At 48.3% G+C, this 23254-nt stretch overlaps 2 protein-coding genes across 8 annotated transcripts; both read right to left on the bottom strand.

The window, feature by feature from the left end:
- Positions 1-1155: 1155 nt before the first annotated feature.
- Positions 1156-16897, bottom strand: LOC116721955 (E3 ubiquitin-protein ligase RNF31). 4 transcript variants are annotated; one of them, XM_032565997.1, is made up of 19 exons: positions 16751-16897; positions 16580-16670; positions 15694-15759; positions 15450-15616; positions 15269-15378; positions 14800-14861; positions 14461-14580; positions 14194-14321; positions 12240-12422; positions 11976-12158; positions 11806-11904; positions 5486-5575; positions 4605-4707; positions 2570-2688; positions 2384-2497; positions 2250-2316; positions 2089-2179; positions 1847-2015; positions 1156-1689 (listed from the first exon to the last, which is right to left on the bottom strand). In XM_032565997.1, exons 1-19 carry the CDS (start codon positions 16793-16795, stop codon positions 1570-1572), a joined length of 2127 nt encoding a protein of 708 aa, XP_032421888.1. In that variant the 5' UTR covers positions 16796-16897; the 3' UTR covers positions 1156-1569. The 4 variants fall into 4 exon arrangements, with proteins under 4 accessions (XP_032421888.1, XP_032421890.1, XP_032421891.1 ...); XM_032565999.1 differs by lacking the exon at positions 5486-5575; XM_032566000.1 differs by lacking the exons at positions 16580-16670; positions 16751-16897 and adding an exon at positions 16178-16507.
- A 466-nt stretch (positions 16898-17363) lies between these two features.
- c6h7orf25 (chromosome 6 C7orf25 homolog) lies at positions 17364-23205 on the bottom strand. 4 transcript variants are annotated; one of them, XM_032566005.1, is made up of 4 exons: positions 23033-23204; positions 20783-20946; positions 18214-18820; positions 17364-18156 (listed from the first exon to the last, which is right to left on the bottom strand). In XM_032566005.1, exons 2-4 carry the CDS (start codon positions 20851-20853, stop codon positions 17494-17496), a joined length of 1341 nt encoding a protein of 446 aa, XP_032421896.1. In that variant the 5' UTR covers positions 20854-20946; positions 23033-23204; the 3' UTR covers positions 17364-17493. The 4 variants fall into 4 exon arrangements, with proteins under 4 accessions (XP_032421896.1, XP_032421895.1, XP_032421897.1 ...); XM_032566004.1 differs by having other exon boundaries at positions 17364-18820; positions 23033-23205; XM_032566006.1 differs by lacking the exon at positions 20783-20946 and having other exon boundaries at positions 17364-18820; positions 23033-23203.
- Between the last annotated feature and the right edge of the window lie 49 nt (positions 23206-23254).

The following is a 23254-nucleotide window of genomic DNA, read 5'->3' as shown; positions in this document are numbered from 1 at the left end:
TCGGTCATTATGGCAACATGGAAGGCTGGGTCATTAGCACATTGGGCAGCAAATACATGAAATTGATTGACAGCACTAAGCCCCTCCTCCTGGCTCTGATTGGATGTTTCTTCAGATGGTAGATGGAGATGGATTTTGTTAACAGATTATCACCATGGTGACAGTTTAAACCAGGGGGATCAAAGTCCAGTTCTGGAGGTTTGATGTCCTGCAACTTTTAGATTCTCTGCTGCATCACCTGGATAGAATTATGAGGTCATTAAGGTTCTGGAGAACCGATCCACACCAGCAGGAGGTCATTAAGGTTCTGGAGAACCGATCCACACCAGGAGGAGGTCATTAAGGTTCTGGAGAACCGATCTACACCAGGAGGAGGTCATTAAGGTTCTGGAGAACCGATCTACACCAGGAGGAGGTCATTAAGGTTCTGGAGAACCGATCTACACCAGGAGGAGGTCATTAAGGTTCTGGAGAACCGATCCACACCAGCAGGAGGTCATTAAGGTTCTGGAGAACCGATCCACACCAGGAGGAGGTCATTAAGGTTCTGGAGAACCGATCTACACCAGGAGGAGGTCATTAAGGTTCTGGAGAACCGATCTACACCAGGAGGAGGTCATTAAGGTTCTGGAGAACCGATCTACACCAGGAGGAGGTCATTAAGGTTCTGGAGAACCGATCCACACCAGGAGGAGGTCATTAAGGTTCTGGAGAACCGATCTACACCAGGAGGAGGTCATGAAGACGTTTCATTCCAGGGTTTTGTAGCTGTAGCTCATCTAAAACCTGCAGGACTGGAGGACTGGAGTTTGACACCTTTGGTTTAAACTGAAAAGTAAAAGTTACACACTGCAGCTTTAAACCCCTGATGAGCGGTTCTGAACCGGTTCTTCCAGCCTGGTCTTATTACACCTTCTGACACAAACAACGGTTCTCCAGAACCTTTCTGGGAATTAAATGGGGCAACATTAAGCATCTTCATCACTAATGTCTTCATCATTTCCAAGAACCTCCATGGTTCTACCAGACAGAAATAACCCCACCAGAACAAGAACCAGGACATTCTGATGAAGAGCAGTCGGGTTCAATATCAAACTGGTTCTATTGGGTTTGGAAACACATCAGGTTGCCATAGAGACAGAAACTATACAGTGAGAAGATGACAAATTTATTAAAGTGCAGAAAACCGAGCAGCTGGAACCCGAACCCTGACCTCGTTAATCACTAACGCTCGTTAAGCTTCATCTCGTTAAGCTTCACCTCGTTAAGCTTCACCTCGTTAAGCTTCATTTCGTTAATCCCCAATGCTCATTAAGCTTCACCTTTTTAAAAGAACTGTATGAATTTTGAGCCGTGAGGATCAGAATAAACGTAAGTTTTTTTGTTCTCGGTTCTCGTTTAAAACCATTTCAGTTAGATGTTTATTCAATGCTAGAGAAAAAATAATTTAAATAAACCAAAGGCTGACGAGCTCGTTAACCTTGTTAACATCCATGGTAACGTCAAGTAGCTCAGGTAGTTGCGACTGGAAGCTTCTGTCATTGGTTCCCTTTGACCTATTTGAAGTTATCAGACATCATCTGATTGGTTGGGACGTTGACTGTGGACGGGTGGAGTGGGCGGAGCTTCTGCTGATGTCACTGATGGAGTGCTTCGCTGTTTCATGAGAGGAAGGCAATTGGTCAGCACCTGTAGAGAGACAGAACCGAGGGTTGTGATTGGCTGAAAGTGTCTCTGTCTAACCTGGACCGACAGGAGGTCACAATCCAGATGTGGCTCCTGCGGACGATTCAGTAGCTAAACGTTTACCGGACCGGCAAATGCCAGTCGTGATGATGTCACTGACCAGGCGGAGGCGATGGGCGTACAGCAGCTCTGGCTCTTCAGGCTTTCTGGTTGGCACGACAACGCTCCATCGCCGCAGCTCTGCGATTACCTCCGCAGGACTGAAGAGGACGGCCGGGTCGGCGCCGCAGCGATTGATCTGCTCCACCAGACGCTCCTTGTAGTGAGCCCTGCCGGGACAGACAGCAGCTCACCTGAACAGGTACGCAGGCGGAGGACCCACGGCCTCCGACTGGACCTTACTGGCAGTATCCTCCGTACGGCGCCGGCCGTCCGCAAGGCTCCTCCTTCGTCATACCGCTGTCATCTCGCAGTTCCGGTACGAAACAAGCCACTGCCACACAAACGCACCTGTCAGGCAGACCGCGATGTGCCGGGTTCCCCGGGACAGGAAATGACCTCACCTGTCTGACAGCACTGAGCCAAGCTGCCACTGGACGGTTCCAACCAGGAAGGAGACACTCTGTAGTGCTGAGAGGGAGGAGAGCATCACCAGCGAGTTCACCCGGGTCTGGTTCTCGACCCGGGTCCAGCTAACCTGCAGCAGCCGGTGCAGCCGGGCCACGCTCCAGTCTCTCAGGTGGTACAGGCAGTCCCTGGGGTGGTGTGCATGTAGACCTCTGGACGCACACAAAGCGGAGAAGCTGCAAGCCTGAGGAGGGAGACGTCATGAGGAGACTAGAACTCGGTAGAATCCGGTAGAACAGTTAGAACACGGACTCACCGGGCCCAGAGCAAAGCGCTGACTGCAGCCGCCACAGAACTGATGGCGACACTGAGAGCAGGTGAAGTGAAGACACCCTCCTTTAGACAGGCTGAAGACGAACTGACAACTAGGACACTCTGAGGACAAACAAGACTTTACTGGAGGAAGAATGGGGGTTAGCTACCAGCTTCAGAGACACGATTGGTTCAGATATTCCTACCAGAACCCTTAGGTACCAGACTGTCGGTTCCCTGCTGGTTCCTAGAGGTACTAGCAGTAGAACGGGAGACAGATTCTTTAGTTAATAGGCTCCTCTCCTGCAGAACCAGATCCCAGTTTACCGAGGCAGACGCTCGTCTACGGTTTAGGTTCTCCTGTGCTATCTGTCGTTATGCTACTTCAGGCTGCAAACGATCAGTTTGTTCAAGGACAAACTGACCACTTTCTCCTCGTATTCTCCAGTCAGACATCATCTGCTGTTATTGTGGTGGGCCCCCCTGACAGTCTAGGCGTTGCTGGTTATTATTATTATTTTTTATAATTATTTAAAATGAATTTTTCTAAAACACCAGAAATCTCCATACTGCATGCGTCTCTGCTGCGCTCAGCATTTCACCGGCAGAGCAGAATCATTCCTGAAAGGTTTATAGTTGATGCATCAAACAGAGTGAAGCCGCACCAACCACAGGCGCCTCAGCGCGTTGGCCGCGGCTGCAGTTTACCTCGCCACGGATGGCGTCTGACCTTTCACTCAGACTGGACGATTTGGAAGGTGTTCTTGGAGAAACGCTTCACCTTATATAGATTACATTTGTGCAACTGCAAATGTAATCTATAGATGTGCTTTCAGGGTTGCGCGTTGAGCGTGCAGAGAGAATTCTATCTTTGTGAACAAAGAATTATGAGTGGCGTTTACATCTCAACATGTAAACGCCACTCATAACCCTAACCCTGTTAGCGCTCCTGCTAACGGAGCAAAGCAGAAACAGAGCGCATGGCTCTGTTTCTGCTTTGCTTTTTTTTCCCTCTTTTTTTCCAGCACCACAATGCTTCAAACTGCACAACATCAAATGTCTTCTCTACCTCTGCTCAGGTAGAGTTGCTCTATGGAGATCAGAAAAAACTTGTTCCTTAAAGCCTGAGCAACCAAAACAAATATTCTCTGTGCTTATTAAAAACTCTACAGTCAGGAAAAAAACAGCTTGGTCCCTACTAGTGCTTCATAAATTAAATCTCCTTGTTTGTTGATATTTATTTTAATTGTATTTTTATGGTTTGTGTTTTTAAGACTGTATAGCTGCGGGTTTAAGCGTTGTGAATGATGTATCCCAGAAACATAATTACCCGGTAATATTTCCTGTTAACGTAACATCTTTTAATTCAAAAACATGGCGGACTGCCACGGCCTCTGGGCTTAGCAGGTTTTTGGGGGAAACTCTGCACTGTGACAATTAACTTTATGTTTCCTTTCAGTCCAAATGCAGATGGAACCAACCGGATCAAGTCACCCTGACGGGACCAAGCCCAAATCAGACGCTAGAATAGAATAGAATAGGATAGAATAGAAGTACTTTATTCATCCCAGCAGGGAAATTACTTCGCAGTTACAGCATAGAGACAAGACACAATAACAACTACCACTGAGTAGTAGTTGTAGATAGAATAAAAAATAAAATATAAAATGCTATAAATTGTAAAAATATGAAATGCTGTTAATATAAAAAGCAACTTAGAGCAGTCCTTGCAAAGATTCAAAAAATGCAGATACAGTACGTATATGTAAATATATGTACAGTAAGTGTGCCAGAGTTCAGTTGTGCAAAATCGGACTGATTAGTGCAGAACAATGATTTAGCTTTTATTGTACAGTGAGATGGCCTGTGGCAGGAAGGATTTCCTGTATCTGTCCCTACGACAGCGGAGCTGGAGCAGCCTATGTGAGAAGGTGCTCCGCTGTCTGTCCACTATGTGGTGGAGAGGGTGCTGTTTAACCGGGTCCAGATCAAACCTTGGTATCAACTCAGACCTCGATTACTTAAAGGCGTGTTCTTACCGATGGTTTTGTAGACCCACATGGAGCTGTCCCGGTCCTGCTGGGTCTGCTGTTGCCACGCCTTGAACTCTGCACAGGAAAGTCCCTGATGATGAGGAGACCACTGCAGAGTAGACAGACCGGGTCAGATTCTGGTTGGAGTTCAGCTCACACTACAGGTGTGTGTGCCTTACAGGTAGGCCTGTCACGATAACAAATTTTGCTGAACGATTAATTGTCTCAAAAATTATTGCATATATACAACCTGAAGTCTGGAGGACATTGGAGATGATACGTGGAAACAATATTAATGTTTATCCAACATGCAAAGAATATAGAAATGACAAGGGGAGGAGTTGGAGCGAAATTGCTACCACAGTTGATAAACCCGGTAACTTTTCAGCTGTTCTTCCTTAACGTGACATAAATATGTTCTAATGATTTTCATTCAGTCAGGACTTTACGCTGACACTAGCCACATGCATTGCAGGTAGATTGTAGTAAAGCACTGATTAATGCCTGGTTTTAAAATTAGTTCACTGAACTTGTAGCCATTATTTTGTGCCCATTGTTGGACACCACACGGCAGGAACGAACCCGATGGAACCGTTATACCTAGGATTTCTGTCGGCCAATGTGTGGTCTGTCAGGTTTTGAAAATGAGCCGACAATCGGCCGACAGCTCTAAGATCCTGTAGTCTGCGCTGGGCTTTACACTAAGGAAATGAGGAAGGGAGGATCAGTGGAGAGCACCAGAGTTGAGCCTTTTTTCATTCAGTGTCATTAACAGAAAGAGAAAAAGGTCAGAAGAGACGATAATGCCGATAATTAAAATGACGTTGATAGTTTTAATTTATCGTACGATTAATTGATTTATCGTTTATCGCGACAGGCCTACTTACAGGTGACCTGCACTGGGAACAGGTGCTCTTCCTACAGCTGGGACAGTCCATCCTCAACAGGTCCGATTCATGGAGCATCCCGAAGGAACACTGAAACGAAAGTTATAACTTTGCAGTTCTAAGAATCCCGGATGACAGTCAGAGACAGAGCTTCATGCACTCAATGATCATTCTTGCGCATGCTCAAGTCACCTGCCAGTAACCCATGTGACTCAAGTCACATGATACCTGGCGCTCAATCCCTCAATCTTCATACGCGCTGCAAGGATTCCAATGGACCGAGTACTCTGGTGATCATCCTGGATTGATCAAACCACAGTTACAGTCGTAAATTTTGTTGTACTTTATCCGTACTGACCGCGAGAGTGTGGAGTTTTAAGCACTGGATGACTTATGTCAACAAAATCTAAAAGAACAGCCACTACACTGCCTACCTCAGTTGGATGTAGAAGGATGCTGCTCCAGGGTGCCTTGGAGGGGATGGGGCAAAGCTACATTCACCCGGTATAATCGAGCAAAGGTGCTTGGTGACTTCCAGGAGGCTACACTGTGCATAGTGTCCAGCAGCACCCCAGTCATGGCAGACCCCTTGTAGAGTGACATCTTACTCCTGCAGGCAGAAGAGTAAGATGACACTTGCAAGGTGCAAGTCTTAGTGAGCACATGGATGGCACCCATGCATTAGCCATCATACATACAACTTTCTCAACATACTTTGGGAAAGTGGATCTGGGCCTGCAATGGACTGGTGATCTGCCCAGGGTGATCCCACCTCTGCCTGTCTCCATTGACCACTGGAGATAGGCACCAGCACCCCTGGTAACTCCAATAGGGATAAGCGTATAAGATGGACGGAAGGACAAATACTGTAGATGCGGGCCTTGTAGGAGCTAAATCCAGACCCCACATCTGGGAAAGAAGATCCCTCCTGAGAGACAGATACTAAGGACACTGAGGCCTGACCTGAAGCCTCCTGAGTCAGTGAGTGTACCCAGTTGGGTCCAGACTCCAGTTGTTCTACCACATGTAGAGGGCAGGAAGGACATATCATCGCACAAGAGGCGGTACCATGTCACATCTGAATTCTCGGACAATTCTCAATATATCGTCAACCCGCTGGGGAAAAGCGCAAGCAGTCATTAAGACAGAACTCATGGGAATGCCCAGGAAGATTGTCTGTTGTGAGCGAGTCAGATTACTCTTCTCCATGTTTACCTGCAGTCCAGGGTGTCCCACATGATTAAGCACCAACTGCTTGTCCTGGACCACTTAGTTGCAGGTCATTGCACAAATAAGCTAGTCGTCCTGGTACGGGAGGATTCTTAGCCTTGGCTCCTGTTGAGGGGAGAGGGTCACTGTGACACATAGGGTGAATTCCCTGGGAGACAGCATAAGTCCAGATGGGGGACCATAAACTGCAAATCCTTCTGTTGGAAAGCAAAACAAAGCAACCGCCAGTGAGGCAGAGCAACTGAGACATGAAAACAAGCATCTGTGAGATCCATGGAAGTGAACCAATCACCTGGGGAAATTGCCTGCAAAACTTCCCTGGTGGTCAGCATGCAAAAAGGTATGACCTTCAGAGATCAAAAAAGACCACCGGTCTTCTGAAAAAAAAATACTTGGAATAAAAGCCCCCTGGGCTTTGACAGAGGCCCAGGGGGCTTTCAACAGGGGGCCACATGTTTTGACAGAGGTCCACGGGAACCGAGGTGCAGATTTCCTGGTTCAGTGCCCGTGCCTTCACAGGGTTGCGGATGACAGTCATCCTCCTCACCCAGTGAGGTACAAGGGGCTGGCTTCTGAATTGAAGATGGTACTCGTGGGACAGAGTGTACAGTGCCAACATGTCTGCGTGTGGAGAGCCCAGCTACCAACCTGTCCTGGGGTAAAATAACTCACTGCTGACCTTAAACATTACCTGCGGGCCAACTTGCCTCTTGAATGCCTGGGAGGGCGCAAGCCAAACTGTGCCACACAAAAGCAGTACGATGTCTGGACCCCTGATTGGGAGCAGGTTTTTGGCAATCTCTGGTTCCACAACTGGCATTTGCCCCAAGCCAAACCTGTATGCCTCCTGCATAGCCGCCAGGCATGCAGTTCCCATATATACTCCTCTGAGGGAGAAACCGGAGACCCTGGAGCTGAGCTCCAGAAGGTAATCGAAGAACTGGGTACCCAAGGTTGCCACTGAAATAGCATCATTACTGTCGACCGATGCTCCGTCCTGCTCAGAAGGAAGTGCTATGCAGCTACCAGCATTGGTCTGAAACACCAGAAGAGGGCCTTCATTTGGGCCAGTTCAGTAGTGCGGTGATCCACCTTTGTGGACAACCTCCCCGTATCGGTCCATCAAAGGTGCCTCCACAGTCGGCTGCATTGGGCACGCCATCTGTCCTGGTGGCAACAGGTCTTGCTGTGCAGATCCCGCCCAGTCGGTAGGCTGCTTCAGCGCAGTCAGCTGATTTAGCCTGACCTAGCACGACTCTACAGTTGGGGCACGCGTTGTCTGACAGTGAGATGCACACGAGGGAGACGAGTCACGCTCGTCATCAGGCTGGAGTGAAGCCAGATAGGTGGAGCATCATAAATTATACATCATCATATCATCACCACAATAAGCACCATCTCCATAGAGGCAAATTAAAGGACTCGAGCGCAAGCAGAAAATGCCAGAGGTGAGTCAAAAAAGCCACAAATATGGTATGTGCAAATCAAAGTGAACAATAAACTGCTGCCGTAGAAAAAAGAAAAACAAAACCTAGCACTCATCAGAGCAACAACCACTTATCTGGTGGAAACTGAAAGTAGCTTGTGCAGCTCCTGGAAGACAAGACTCACCATAAACTAGGCTGCAAGCACAAGAAGAAAACTGCGTTTTAAATACAAAAGCTACTAGCTTTGCACAACCACTCCTGTACTCGGCACACCTTCGCGTGAGAACAAAAGGGATCGAATGCTGGGTGTCATGTGACTATAAAGTCACATGGGTCACTGGCAGGTCAAAGGTGACTTTGTTGTGAATAACACGATCCACTTTTTCCAATTTTAATACAAATATGTGAGGTTTAGTATTGGCTGATATCGATCCGATGTAATTTTAATGCCTTAATAATACAAGTACATCCTACCAAAGATAAATACACTTTATTTTCAAAAAACACTTAACACTGGAACTGGTCAACAAAATTAACAAAACGACCTAAAATGGACTCTCAGTCTCTGTTAACAAAAAATGCGCTTGAATAAAAACTGAACACAACATAAAACCAAAGTGGAAATAAAAACTACATTCATCCAAGAGAACAGATTATGAAGTCTGTATATCATTAGATTTATATAGAGAAGATGGGCAAAAATGCCATTTTTATAAACAAAAAGTGCAAAGTAACAAAAGCACACTAAATAAGAGCAGGTGCCTCTATAAGCAGATCTGTAGCTGCTTTAGTCAGACAGATTCTGAGCAACAAATACCAACATATTGAATATTTGTTGTGGCTTAAGGCAGGATCTCTCAGAAGGAGCAATGTTTCCAGCTGTACTAAACATTTGCTCTGAACTGGTCCTCGTTGCACAAATACACATGTATTTTTGAGCCAAGTTTGCCATCAAAGGATATCTTCTTTGGTTGTCATGCCACCATGTCAAGGGATCACAAGAGGCATCAACAGCATCTTCTTGAAGGAACTTGGTCAGTTCTGCATCAGCCTGCTGTCTTTTTGGATATGTAGCCTGGGTCTGACCTCTGAGTTGAGCTCTTCTGTTTTGAAGAAAGTAAATTAGCCTCTTCTTCTTGGTGGGGGGGCAGCGGTAGAGTCATCTTTGTTTCCTCCAGCAGCTTTGCTGCAGCCCTCACCTTCTTCACTTACTTCTGACCCTTTTAAGTCCAGTAGCTCTTGAACCAGCTGATGCTTGATGTCATCCAATGCCACTGCCTCCTCCATGCTGCCACAGTACCTCAGATCCAAGATGGTGGCCTTTCTCAGGAGGGCTTGGATGGCAGGTGAGCTGTATTTTTCAGTCAGTGTCTTGGATATGTTTTGTGTAATACTGGCAGTCAGGGTGCTGCCATCATGGCCAGGAGAGAGATGGTCACCTTTAATCAGGTCCAGCACAGGCTTAACAGACGTATGTTTCCCCTGAGAGGACATCTGTAAGTCAGCCAGTGGTTTCATTGCTGCGTTGATGGAGTCCAACACCAAAACATCCTGCCAGTTTGGGTTGAGATGGCCGTGCTTTCTGTCTTGAGCCAGGACTCGTCTAATAGCTGGGAGTTGCTCCAACACCATCTTCTGCTTAGGGCCCCATCGGCTGACAACATCCTGTAGGATTTTGAAAATATTTTTATTAGAGCAATATATATATAATTATTATGTTATTCATTTAGGGCCAAACTTCACCAGTGACAGGTAACATATTGCTCCAACAAAATGCCTCTAACAAAATATATTATTACTATATTAATTTTTATTAGCTAATGTATTTCAACTTCTTTAAAGAAATACTACTTTTTACATTTCTACTAACTCCCCTTAATAATTTGTGTTTGTATTTAAATTATTGCCAGACAACAGGCTTAATTTGATTCTACAGGTCTACATGCTATTATAAAATAAACATGACTTGGAATATCTTGAGTTATGAATGAATGAATAAATGACTTTAAAATCACTCACCAGAATGAGATTTTACTGGAGGACATTAGCTTCATTCTGTGCCTTCTTCAGGTCTCTCTTTGTAAGGAAGCTCAGGTTGAAAGTGTTGACCAAACTTCTACCGAGTCCAATGGGACGTGCTGTCCGTTCTTTGTCACTGTCCAGACCACCAAACAGCAAGGTGGAGGTTGAGGCCTCAGCAGCTGAGCCAGGATTTCCTATTGCAGCGACCATGTTAGCGCCGCTGTCTGTTGTGATGCAGACCAGTTTGTGCTCATCCAGTCCCCAGTCTGCTAAAGCAGATTTCAGGTTTTTTCCCAGGGTGTCAGCAGTATGGTTATCTGGGACATATCTGGTCTCTAAACACTTAGAGTGCAGGGTCCAGTCAGCAGCTATATAGTGAATGGTCAAGCTCAGATAAGGGGTCATATCTGACCACATATCCGACGTAGCAAAGTAAAATGAAATGTCTTTTATCTCCTTCAGTATGTCCTCTTTAATACTGCTGGACAGTTGTGGCATCGCCGTTTGTGATATGTATGTTTTCCCGGGGATTTTGTATCGTCTGTCAAATGTTTGCAACAGTTTTGAAAATGCCGGCTTTTCAACAATATTAAATGGGAGCATCTCGTTACCAATTAAACAAACTATGCTGTCTGTGAGCATGCACCACTTTGCGTTGTCCTTTTTGTTAGCTGCCTGTCGATTAATTGCTTCAATGATGGTGGACTGTTGCCAACTTGAAGACAGGGACAGCCCACCAGTTGTACGTTTTTCCCCAGCTGGGAAAACGTCTTTGGATGGTTGTGCTTTAGGTCCAGGTGTAAGTTGGTTGTATTGCTGCTCTTAGTTGCTACTGTTTTATGACAAACGTGACATACCGCCTCGCAAAGGTTCCGCGGTTCGCCTCGGTCATTTGGTTTGAATCCGAAATACTCCCACACTGCTGCAGTTGCGTTCGGCTGTGAAACCAGCTCCATTTGGAGTTTTTTTCCCCAATATCAGATAGTGTTTCTTTAGCTTCCTAACTCCCCAAGGGCTCTAAAGCTGCAGAAGTACAAAATGGTGTGCGTCCCGACTACCTGATACTATAGCTCACTTCTCCCTTACGCTAAAAAATGAGGAAGAGAGGGGAGGGGTGGGTGGAGAGCACCAGAGCTGAGCCGTGTTTCATTCAGTGTCATCAATAGAAAGAGAAAAAGGCAGGAAGAAACGATAAAGCCGATAAATTAAAATTAGGTCGATAGTTTTCATTTATCGTGCAATTAATTGATTTATTGTTTATCGCGACAGGCCTAAACATAAATACAACAAAATTATTCTGAAGGCGTTGGCTTTTGTTGTGGTAATGGGTACATTTGTTCAGAGCACGAATTATAGAATTAGTCTGAATAGATGGGCACATCAGATCTAGAATATTTATCGGTGCATCTCTAATTCTGACTCAACCTGCAATGATCATTTAGCGCTTGAAGCTCCGCGTCTGGCAGTCATAAAATGTAAAAACAAACACCCTGATGGATCCTTGATTGGGTCAGAACCGGACCCAGAACCGGTCCGATTCACGGAGCGCCCCAAAGCAACGCTGAAGCAACAAACAACCTGCCGAGGTTCTGACCCTAATGGTCTCACCAGAACCGGAATCAGGCCCAGTGAGGTTCTTACGTGAGCGCACCAGCAGAACCGGGGCATCTCCTGCAGGGCTCGGTCCCGGAGTTTCCTCTGGAAGAGTTCATGGATGTCAGGAGGCAGGAAGTGACGGATCTGGAAGCACAACGAATGTCAGGACTCCCAGGAGCTCTCACTCACCTGACTGACTCACCTCACTGACTCACCTGTGTGTCCAGCAGGTTAAAGTAGTCCATGGACTCCTCTAGCGCCCCCTGGCTCCTGATCTCTGGTTGGCCGCACTGCGGACAGGTGAGCTGGTGGACGGCGCGCTCCTTGATGGCGACGGAGAAACAGGAAGTGAAGCAGCTCTGACACAAGAAGCAGGAGCAGTGGGTCATGGTGATGATCTGCAGAAAACAAGCAGAGATGAAGAGCTAACAGGAAGTAGAGCGGTGTCTGTCCTCTGATTGGCTGGCTGAGACAGTCACCTTGCTGAAGGACACCTGGTCACGACAGATCGGACAGGTGTGCGTCAGGAACTTCAGCGCTGAAGGGAGATCTGGATTATGCTGAACCGCCTCTATGACATCATCAGTGCTGAAGCTCCGCCCAGTCATGGTGATCAGAGCCATGAAGACGGCGGCCCGGTCTGGAGACAGGTGGGCCGACACCTGGGGGACACATCAGCTGAGATGAGCTGGCCCCGCCTCCAGATGAACACCTGGATGGACCCAGAGGCAGAACTGTCTAGGTTCCCACCAGGTGACCCAGTTCTGGGTCAGAACCACCCAGATAAGGGTCATGTAATACTTCCAGAAACTCCCCCATCAGGAGGACAATCCTAACCTGGGACCCGACGATCAGAACTAGAACCCAGCTGTGGTCAGCAGATCACATCCTCATCTGTTTGTGAGCCAACATGGCGGCTTGTCTACTTTCAGCACTCTTAAGCTAATAGCTAACACACTGAACTGAGCGCGCTCCAGGCCGTAACCGCTAACTCAGTTAGCACCGGCTGAGCCACACCGCTAAATTGGCTAGCACTAGTTCATGACAAGCTTTCAAAAGCTTGACAGCTAAACCAAAATGTGGTTTAGCTGTCTCCTCTGTGATCGATCAAATGGCGAGTCACTGAATGGAGTCGCTGCACCGATGAACATGCAGTCCTGGCGGCAGACAGAGAGACACAGTAAAACAGTCGCTAAAAGCTGCAAAGCAGGGAGAGATATCTCCACTTTTTTAAATGTGTCGAGTTTAATTTTGATGGCAGCAGTTTGCTCTCTTTAAGTAGCAGCAGGAGGAACTCTCGTCTTCCCAGTTCCTCTGGAGGAATCTTCTGTAGAAACAGCAGAAATCCCATCATCACCCAGTAAAACCCGCTTGGCCATCAGAGGGACGGACCCCCTCTGCCTGGATGTTTGAGTCTGAGATTGGTAAGGAAATACATAACTGCTCTGCTTAGAGAGCAATAGATGCAACAGCAGATAAAGGTAGATTAATGAAGCGATATATAAACAGAACATGGTGAATAGAGAACATTTTAGTTTCCGAGTTTGACCAGTCAGAAATATTCCAGAAAGAATACAGGCATGACAAAACAAGCTCAAGTCGCTCTGGATATTATTGGCTCGGAAATTGCCATTTCATAACATTATTGGTCAAATGCGTGTCAATCAACAGGGGGCGCTCTAGGCTGCCCAATAAAAGCGTCATAATGGACACTGGCCAAGTTTTTAAGTAGATTTCCTTTAATTGAGCTCACCTGACAAACTAATCAACCCAGATCTCTGAAATTAAGTACAGAGACTCAAAGAGCCCTGAGACACAAAACCATCTATGAATTTAATAGCTATTTTTATATATAAAAATTAAATCTTTATGACACTTGAATCCAATTTGCATAATAATTTGGAACATGGTGTAGACCAGGGGAGCCCAGAGTGGGTCCTGGAGGCCCGGCATCCTGCATGTTTTAGTCTCTCCCTGGTACCAACAACCTTCTCAGCAGGTCCATGTTCTTCTTTGGCCTCTAATGATCCATCATTGGATCCAGGTGCGTTAAACCAGACAGACTAAAACATGCAGGATGCCGGGCCTCAGGGACCCACTTTGGGCCCCCCTGGTGTAGACTCTGTTTGTATTAATGGTCATTACTCAGTTGTTCTACAGACTGATTGCTGTCATTGAAATAAAGTAGCATTGCACTGACTTCAGTTTTCTGGCCGATGACCGATATTTAAAAATCCTGACTGATTTTAGCCATTACTGATTTGTTTCTGGACTAAATTTAGTACAAAAGTTGCAAAGTTGTCAACAGCAGGCCGACTCAGCCTTGTGGTTTCACATGCAGGTCCTGTTAACCGTGCGGGGCCGATCAATCTGCATACCCCAAAAAGGCCCCCGCCCCAAGGGAAACACTGCTGAGGTAAAACCCGTCCTCACCTTCCTCAGGTCGGCTTCGGCTGCTGGACTCTGATCTCCAGAACCACGTAGGTTCGGTTCTGACCGCCTGCCTCCATCCAGCCTCAAAGCTCCCATCATTCTGTTGAGGGGCTCGGTGGGGGGCGCACCTGCAGGGCGGACGGGATCCGCAACAGACGGGTCAAAATCAGAACCTGAGGTATGAGTTCAGAACCTGCTTAGCTGCAGCCCGTCCTGAACAGAACCAACGCTACTTAACAGGGGCGGGGTTTATAACTCCCATCTCACCTGGAGGGCAGGGGCTCAGGAAAGTGTTGGCGCCGCCAGAGGAGGGCGGAGCCCCGAAGTCGATCCCTTTCAGCTCCTCGGTGTACGATGTCCTGACGCCATCCTGTTCCCATTGGCTGGCTGCAGCAGAAGGGGAGGGGCTTAGTCTGGAAACGCTCAATCAGCTCTCACATGAGAAACTGGTATTGGCCAATTACATCACCATGGTAACTCAAAAGACCTCTGAAAGCAATCACACCCATGCTGTTCTATGTTTTCACACTGGGTGTGGCGCCCCCTATGGGGTAGACCTCCTGTTGTTGCTAGGCAACACCCTCCTTCTAAGATGGAGTGGCTTACCTTCAGTCAGGTGGGCGGGGCCATGGGCGGGGCTCTGGGGCTGCTGGGAGGAAGGGGAGGAGCTACAGGAAGAGGAGACAAAGCCAGATCAGAACCGGTGCCGTCACCATGGAGACGCATCACCAGGACTGTCCCCAACCAGGACGTCTATATGACCTCTGACCTCTGACCCAGAATCCTGAATAAGAGAATTAAGATGACCAGAACCTCCACCAGAGCCTCCATTAGAACCATCAGAACCTCCACCAGAATCACCAGAACTTCCACCAGAATCTCCATCAGAACCACCAGAACTTCCATTAGAACCTCCATCAGAACCACCAGAACCTCAAGAACCATGTCTAAAGGGCACGGGCTGGTCAGAACCACTATCAGAACCTGGACCTGGTTCTGATACCTTTACACCACTTAATAAAACCCAGTCAGAACCGGCTAGGTTCTACCTACACCCGGCCTGTAAGGAACACACCTGAGTCCTGCAGGGGGCGGAGCTTGATCCACACTCCTGGCATAAAGGGGCGTGTCCTTCTGGAAGGCCAGCCTCATCTCTGACAGCAGAAGCGTCAGGTTGGACACACCCTGGGAGGAAGTGACATCGCTGAGCCCTTAGCCTCGCGGGTCAGGGGTCAGGGGTCAGACAGTAGGCTTACAGGAGTCCAGTTCCGCAGCCCGTCCACACTGACAGTACCGGAGGAATCTACGTGAGGACAGGATGGGTTGATCACCATGGCGACGGAGGGACAGACGACACAGCGCGGGTGTGACAGCGGGTGGGTCTCGTGCAGCCAGACGCACACCGGGATGTTGTAGGCACTTCCTGTGGAGACACCAGAACCGGGCTGAGAAACAGGTCCAGACCGGAACCCGCAGAGCCAAGATGGCCGACAGCCTGACCTTGGTAGAGGACAGGGAGCGTTCCCGACAGGTGCAGCAGCTTCCTCGTCTCCTTGTTTGGAAAACCTGCGAAACACAAGAACATCGGTTCTGATCCAAACCGTTGGAACCGGGCCGCACCGAGCTGATCCACCCAACGGACCACAGCCGGGCCAGAAATTGTGTGGTTCAGAATCACAGAACCAGAGAGCAGCAGTTCAGCTCGTGTCGGTTCAGAACCGAGATAGAAACGGGTCGACTTGGAGCCTGGTTGTCATGGAAACTGGCCAGCCTGCTAAAGGTCATGAACTCATGGAGGGACATGAGACCGTTGCAGAGGTTGCCATGGTTACGCGAGTCCCAACAACTGACAGGCAGAGAAAGTATTTCTGCCGCACCTTTCAGCTAGAAGAGGTTCCTGGCAGATAAGCCAGAGAAACATCTGATCCTTGGAAAATCTCCCTGAAAGTAATCACACCCTGATGGGGTCCCTCTGCATCATCACCTTAATCTGGAGCTCTGAGTGTAACAAGTTCTGGTCTGGGCTCCAGCCGGTCCGCTCCAGAAACGCTCCAAAGAAATGTGAAGGTCAAACTGGAAGGGCATTTTGAAGCTGCAGGGTGTGAATACGTTTTGGTTTAAAGGTTCAGGACAGACAATCCGGTCTGGCCCAACAGGATCAAGAACCTCTAGACCCGCACCGGACCCGGTTTCCTGCAGTCTCAGCCCCTCTACAGGTACTGAGGTTCTGATCCGGAACCGGACAGAAACGGTTTAGAATCTCGGATCTAGTCTGAAAGCTTGTGAATAAAGCGCAGCGAGTCTGCTCTCCTGCGCCCCCTGCCGTTCGCTGTGATTAACTGCTGCCCTCATTAAACTGAATTAACTTTAGTTTTTTTTTACTCACAGTAAAAGTCCACAAACAGCCGCAGGTCTCGGAACCGAGCCCGGACCGATTGCAGGTCCTTCAGAGTCTCTGTGGGGTACCGGTACCGACACTGGCCGGAGGAGGAGGTTCTGTTAGCAACAAGCCTGAACTTGGAACCGGTTCGGTTTGTTCAATAAAGTTTGCTCTCACCTCCGTCAGAGCATGTTGCTCCGCTTCCGGTCCAACCAGAGGCATGTTACAGCAGAACCGAGCCCAGAACCATTTTACATTCAGAACCACAAACTAACAAGCTAACAGCGGCCAAACTGGGCACGTCACTTCCGCTTCAAGACCGCCACACTAAGAAGCCGGAAGTTACCTCCTGGCTGCTGCTGATCAGCGCCATCTTGGTGAGGGCGCTGGATCTGAACAGAATATAACCCTAAGCAGCGACAACAGCTTTAAAAATAATGATTTAAACTTTTTTTTTATTGAAAGCTAGTCTCATATCTGGAGAGAAATACATCGGTTCCAAGAAGAAAACACCTGAAAAAAACTAACTGTCCTGTAGCTTCATAGCATTTTATCAAGTGGGGAGGACCCATAGGTCGTCCATGATGGTGAGCTACAGCAGGTGGGACCTGCACACACCTGAAAGCGGTTCCACAGCAACCCTGGACATTAGGTGAAACAAATGCCTGGTACGTGAGGATGCTTACAGGGTCGAGATGAAAACAAACAGAATCAGAACCTGTTTTCACTCCAAATCATAATGCTAAAACTGACTTTTATTCTGAAAGGACTGAATCCAGGTGACTTCCTGTGACATGTAAACTAAATCTTTATTGATCTAATTTGAACAGAAACATGCAGATCTCAGTTGACCAATCACATTCCAAACAGTTTAGAAACGACAACCCCCATCAGCCCCGGTGAAGGTGGGCGTGGCCTCTTCAGATGGGCGTGGCCCTCCACTCCTTGCCTTCAGTCAGCGCTCTGGGTTGGTGGATGAACACACTGTAGCGGACGCCCTGATTGGCGGCCGCCCTGACGAAGCAGCTGTTGGCTGTCATGGTGACGGCTCTCAGGAAATCTCCGGTACCAAAGATGGCGAGCGACCGGCGGTTGACCTTGGCGCTGGGCGTGAGGCGGCGGCTGCGCTCCGACGGCTGGTCATCCACCAGGTGCAGGCGGGCCAGCAACGTCTGAGCGCGCTCCTTCTCGCCCGGCCCGCCCAGCGTGTCCAGGATGGCGCGGAAGTCGGTCACGGCAGCACGGCAGGCAAACAGCTGCTTGCCCGCCATGAAGGCATCGAGGCTGGGCAGAACCGGCCACCGGCGCTCCTGGGCAGCCTGCTCTGTCAGAACTGGCTCCCGGAAGCTGAAGTGGCAGCGGCCGTGGCTGAGCGCCGACACGTAGGCGATGAGCGTGGTGATGTCCAGGTTGACCCGCCCACACTCCTCTGGCGGCGGCGGCGGCAGCGGGAATGCCAGGTGAGCCAGCACCGTGCCACGCTGCACCCGGGTCAAGCCAGACGCCAGCTCCCCCTCTGGGTCATCTGGGTCGGCCTCCTCTTCCTCTTCCTCCACTTCTTCCTCATCCTTCTCCTCCTCTTCCTCCACTTCTTCCTCATCCTTCTCCTCCTCTTCCTCCACTTCTTCCTCATCCTTCTCCTCCTCTTCCTCCACCCTCACAGCCACGATGTCACCCCTCACCGCCACGCCCAGGTGCCGCAGCCGGTCGGCCATGGGGCTGGACAAGCCGTTGTAGAAGGCGAATACGACGCGGGGGTGGCGGTAGTTGACGGGCAGCTGGCGGCTGGCCAACAGGAAGTCCTCCGCCTGCCGCACCACGCTCTTGTCTCCGTACTGGCCCCGCCCCTGCCAGATGTTGTGCAGCGCCTCCGCCTTGCGGCCCACCGCCTTCACCCAGGTGAGTCCCGCGTCTGCCACCACGTCCACCACAAGTGTGCGGCGGCGTCCGGCGGCGTCCCGGTAGCTGAAGACGTGCAACAATGCCACAACGTCCTCCAAGTCCTGCGCTGAGTCCACGATGGCAGTAAGGTGGGTGAGGTTGGTGCTGTGCAGGTGAGACTCCTTCACCTGCAGCTCTCCGGCCTCCACCCGCCGCAGGAAGCGCAGCTCGGACCGCAGCTTGCCGCACAGCTTCTGGTGACCTTCGACCCCCGGACAAAGATGCTCCGCCCGCTGCAGCAGCGCCTGGGCCGAGCTGATCCGGTCCCGCAGCGTGGCCTGAAGGGACATGTCTGCTGCATCACACCTGGGGACAGAACCAGACCTTGGATCAACTCAAGAGACCAGCAACCGGACCGCTGACCCGATCTTATGGGTTCTGTTCACAGATGACCTGGAGCTGGTTGATCAACAGTTGGATCAGCTGTTCTTATCAGGACCCTTCACCTCTCTAGAAATTTTCTGCTGGACCTTCCGAGTCAGAACCAGAACTTATTTCCAGGTAAAGTTTATTATATTGAAATCATATCAGGAATCAGAAATAAAACAAAACCTTCAGAGGTCGGACTGGGTTTCCAGAACCATGGGTCAGAAGCAGAACCAGAGAAATATTAGGGTGGGATGGCGGTCCAGAACCTGCTACTGACTGGAAACATCAAGAGGGTGGTACTGATCCGCAGAACCTCTTGGTACCGGACTACTCAGAACCACATTATGATAAATGGCTTTGTATAGCTCCTTCCTACAGACCAGTCGCTCTCACATCTCATGTGATGAAGGTCATGGAGAGACTGGTCCTGGCCCAGCTGAGGCCTCAGGTGAGGACGTTTCTAGACCCCCTGCAATTTGCCTACCAGCCCCACTTAGGAGTGGACGATGCCGTCATCTTCCTGCTGCAATGAGCACTGTCGCACCTGGATGGTGGAGGAGACACTGTGAGAATCACATTCTTTGATTTCTCCAGTGCCTTCAACACCATCCAGCCTCTGCTGCTGGGTGAGAAGCTGCGGAGGATGGGTGTCGACGACTCAGTGATCTCCTGGGTTACTGACTACTTGACAGGCAGGCCACAGTTTGTCCGTCTGGGCAGTGTCCTGTCTGATGTGGTGGTCAGTGACGTAGGAGCTCCACAGGGAACTGTGCTTTCTCCCTTTCTCTTCACCCTGTACACCACTGATTTCCAGTACAACTCTGAGTCATGTCATCTACAGAAGTTTTCTGATGACTCAGCGGTTGTCGGGTGTATAGGGGATGGAGGGGAGGGGGAGTACAGGACACTGGTGGACGGCTTTGTGGAGTGGTCTGAGCAGAATCACCTGAGGCTCAACATTAGTAAGACCAGAGAGATGGTGATTGGCTTCAGAAGGAAGAAGACACCTTCACGGCCACTAAAGGTCAAAGGGGAAGTGGTGGAGGAGGTGGAGGATTACAAATACCTGGGAGTTGTAATCGGCAACAGACTGGACTGGGCATCTAACACTGACGCTGTGTGCAGGAAGGGGATGAGCAGACTCTATTTTTTAAGGAAGCTGAGATCCTTCAAAGTGTGCAGCAAGATGTTGGAGACCTTTTATCACAGTGTTGTTGCCGGCGCCATCTTCTTTGCTGCTGTGTGTTGGGGAAGCAGCATCAGAGCCAGCGACTCTAATAGACTGGACAAAATCATCAGGAAAGCTGGCTCTGTACTGGGACTAAGGCTGGAGTCCCTGGAAACTGTGGTGGAGAGGAGGACACTGAAGAAGGTTCTGTCTATTATGGACAATAAACAGCACCCTCTCCACCACATAGTGGACAGACAGCGGAGCACCTTCTCACATAGACTGCTCCAGCTCCGCTGTCGTAGGGACAGATACAGGAAATCCTTCCTGCCACAGGCCATCTCACTGTACAATAAAAGCTAAATCATTGTTCTGCACTAATCAGTCCGATTTTGCACAACTGCACTGTGGCACACTTACTGTACATATATTTACATATACATACTGTATCTGCATTTTTTGAATCTTTGCAAGGACTGCTCTAAGCTGCTTTTATATTAACAGCATTTCATATTTTACAATTCATAGCATTTTATATTTTATTTTATCTACAACTACTACTCAGTGGTAGTTGTTATTGTGTCTTGTCTCTATGCTGTAACTGCGAAGTAATTTCCCTGCTGGGATGAATAAAGTACTTCTATTCTATTATCAAGTCCAAAGGAACCCAAAGCTTCTACAGTCATTCACCCATTCATCCATTCACTCACAGGCTGACGGTGGAGAGCTACCTGCAGCCTGACAGAGGCCAGGCTGGGCGGGTACCAGTCCAGAAGCTGCAGAGAGGTTCCGCTCCAGTCATCAGTGTGGACCACGTGCTTTCCAGGACAACCAGAACTGTTGTTGAGTCCGGCTCCGAACAAGTGTTGCATTAAAATCTGTGACCCATCATTTTCTGTGAGCACAGAGGGCGATAGAGCGCAGGTACGTCTTGAAGATCAGCGAGAAGAAGAGTATTTACGTAAACTACGTAAATACCGATACAGCACGAAGCTGAAGTTGGTTTCCGATTCGGAAATGGCTAAAGGGCGATTCCACCTAATTTTTCACTACCATCCGCATCTTTAATCATCTCTAGTTTAAAATCTACAACACCTAGACTCTTCAAACTTAAACTAAATTATTCTCAACTAGTAGCAGAATATTTAGAACCATGTTTGTGAAACTTTTTTCTGATCTGTGAAACTTCACTTCACTTAACAGATCGCTGCAGAAGATCTTTCCTTCCAACAGCCATCACCATCTACAATAACTCTCTGAAGAATTAATGAGTTACACCAATATTTAATTTCCCTTTGGGATTAATAAAGTGGTTTTGAATTAGAATTTAATTTGAATTTGGGGCGTGCAAGGGTGGCGTAGCGGTTAGCGCGACCCATATTTGGAGGCCTTGAGTCCTCGACGCGGCCATCGCGGGTTCGACTCCCGGACCCGACGACATTTGCCGCATGTCTTCCCCCCTTTCCTTCCCTGTTTCCTGTCAGCCTACTATCATATAAGGGACACTAGAGCCCACAAAAGACCCCCTGGAGGGGTAAAAAAAATTTAAAAAAAAGAATTTAATTTGAATTTGAAAAAAACTGCATGGAACAAGTGTGAATAATAATCTAAACTTTAGTGAAGTTTCACAAATCCCGTAAAAGTTTCACAAATCCCAAACCTGGACTGGATTATTCTGCTATTAGAGCAGAATAATCCAGTCCAGGTTTGGAAAGTCTAGGTGTTGTAGTTTTGGAATTAGAGAAGATCTAATATGAGCTACATGCAAAAAAGGGTAAAAATGGCCCTTTTATTGAAGTTTCACAAATCAGATAAAAGTTTCACAAATCACAAACATGGTTCTAAATATTCTGCTACTAGTTGAGAATAATTTAGTCCAAGTTTTGTGAAGAGTCTAGGTGTTGTAGATTTGGAATTAGAGCAGTTCTCATGGGACCAAGACAAAAAAGTGGTGAAATTGCCCTTTGTTGACGTTTCACAAATCAGATAAAGGTTTCACGAATCCCAAACATGATTCTAAATATTCTGCTCTTAGAGCAGAATAATGCAGTGCTGGTTTGAAGAGTCTAGGTGTTGTAGTTTTTAAACTAGAGTCGATTAAAGATGCCTGAAGGTAGTGAAAAATTAGGTGGAATCGCCCTTTAGCCATTTCTGAATCGGAAACCAACTTCAGAATCGTGATACAGCTGGGATTGTAAACTTAATGGCTCCTTTATTACCGTCGCATCGACAGAGAAATTCATATTTGACTCTGTAAACTGTTTGACTGACCATCGCACTGAATGTGTGCCGTCATTAAAATATATAGACCAACTGTGGCCGTTTAATAAATCGTTAAACGATTAAGAAACGATTCTAAATGCTCAGGTAGTTTTTAACACGATGTTGAAGGTTTCTGCCACACTTATAAGCACATTTATCCCTCAGGTAGCCAAATTGACACTGGTCACACATTTTGATGCCATAATAATCCGTGACTTTACTGTCCGGGCCTGTAGATTATGTCAGAGTGTGATTATGTCTTCACCACCATCAGTGTATTTACAACAATATTTAATTGGCAGTGGTCACCGATCTTGATGTAACACCTGTACCAAACCTGTTCTAGTCACCATGGTAACACTTGCAAACGGGCCGGCCAGAACCTATGCCGTATTATCAGTAGCGACACCAGAACCAAATCAACCTGGACCTTCAGAACGTCAGGAGAACGTCAAGCCGCAGTGATTCAGGCAAAAGGAGCCCAGACCCGGTTCTAAGAGCCGAATCTGAACTGAACTTGAATGTTCCGGGGTTATTGGTCTGCAGAGAGCATCGGGTTTTCACGAGCTGGAGCCCAAAACCAACAGAACAGAACCCATCTCCTTGTAGAACCGACCCAGAAATGAACAGAATCCACTGAAAACCCACAAGATGAACCTGACCGGTTCTGTCCGGGTTCTGGCCGGACTGAGCCCTCCAGGTAAAGCTGGCAGACTCACCTTGTTCTTGGATTGGAAGCTCGGTTCCGGTTCTGGCTCGTCGTTTAAAGCCGAGCAGGTAGCGTTGATAACGTCAAAAGTTCCTTCCGAACCGCCGGTGCTAGATGCTAATGTTATGACGCTGCACGACTCAGCTGGCAGGATCACAGGTCACTACCGGTAGGATTTTCAAAATAAAAGCAAAGACAGGAAAAGAGGAAACAGTGACAGTCTGGTAGGTGG

This window comes from Xiphophorus hellerii, chromosome 6 (assembly GCF_003331165.1).
Source record: "Xiphophorus hellerii strain 12219 chromosome 6, Xiphophorus_hellerii-4.1, whole genome shotgun sequence".
NCBI lineage: Eukaryota > Metazoa > Chordata > Actinopteri > Cyprinodontiformes > Poeciliidae > Xiphophorus > Xiphophorus hellerii.
The sequence above is the reverse complement of the archived record's forward strand: the minus strand, read 5'-3'. Positions and strand labels throughout refer to the sequence as shown.

Bases quoted from the DNA above. Each gene is read 5' to 3' on its own strand.
- LOC116721955 (XM_032565997.1), bottom strand. From the start codon at position 16,795: ATGCCTCTGGTTGGACCGGAAGCGGAGCAACATGCTCTGACGGAG. The intron at 15,760-16,579 runs GTGAGTAAAAAA...TGTGTTTCGCAG, and splicing joins GCTGTTTGTGGACTTTTACT to GTTTTCCAAACAAGGAGACG. The intron at 2,016-2,088 runs GTAAGGTCCAGT...CTGTCCCGGCAG, and splicing joins CCGTACGGAGGATACTGCCA to GGCTCACTACAAGGAGCGTC.
- c6h7orf25 (XM_032566004.1), bottom strand. From the start codon at position 20,853: ATGACTGGAGCGGAACCTCTCTGCAGCTTCTGGACTGGTACCCGCCCA. The intron at 18,821-20,782 runs GTAGCTCTCCAC...TTCTGTCCCCAG, and splicing joins TGGCCTCTGTCAGGCTGCAG to GTGTGATGCAGCAGACATGT.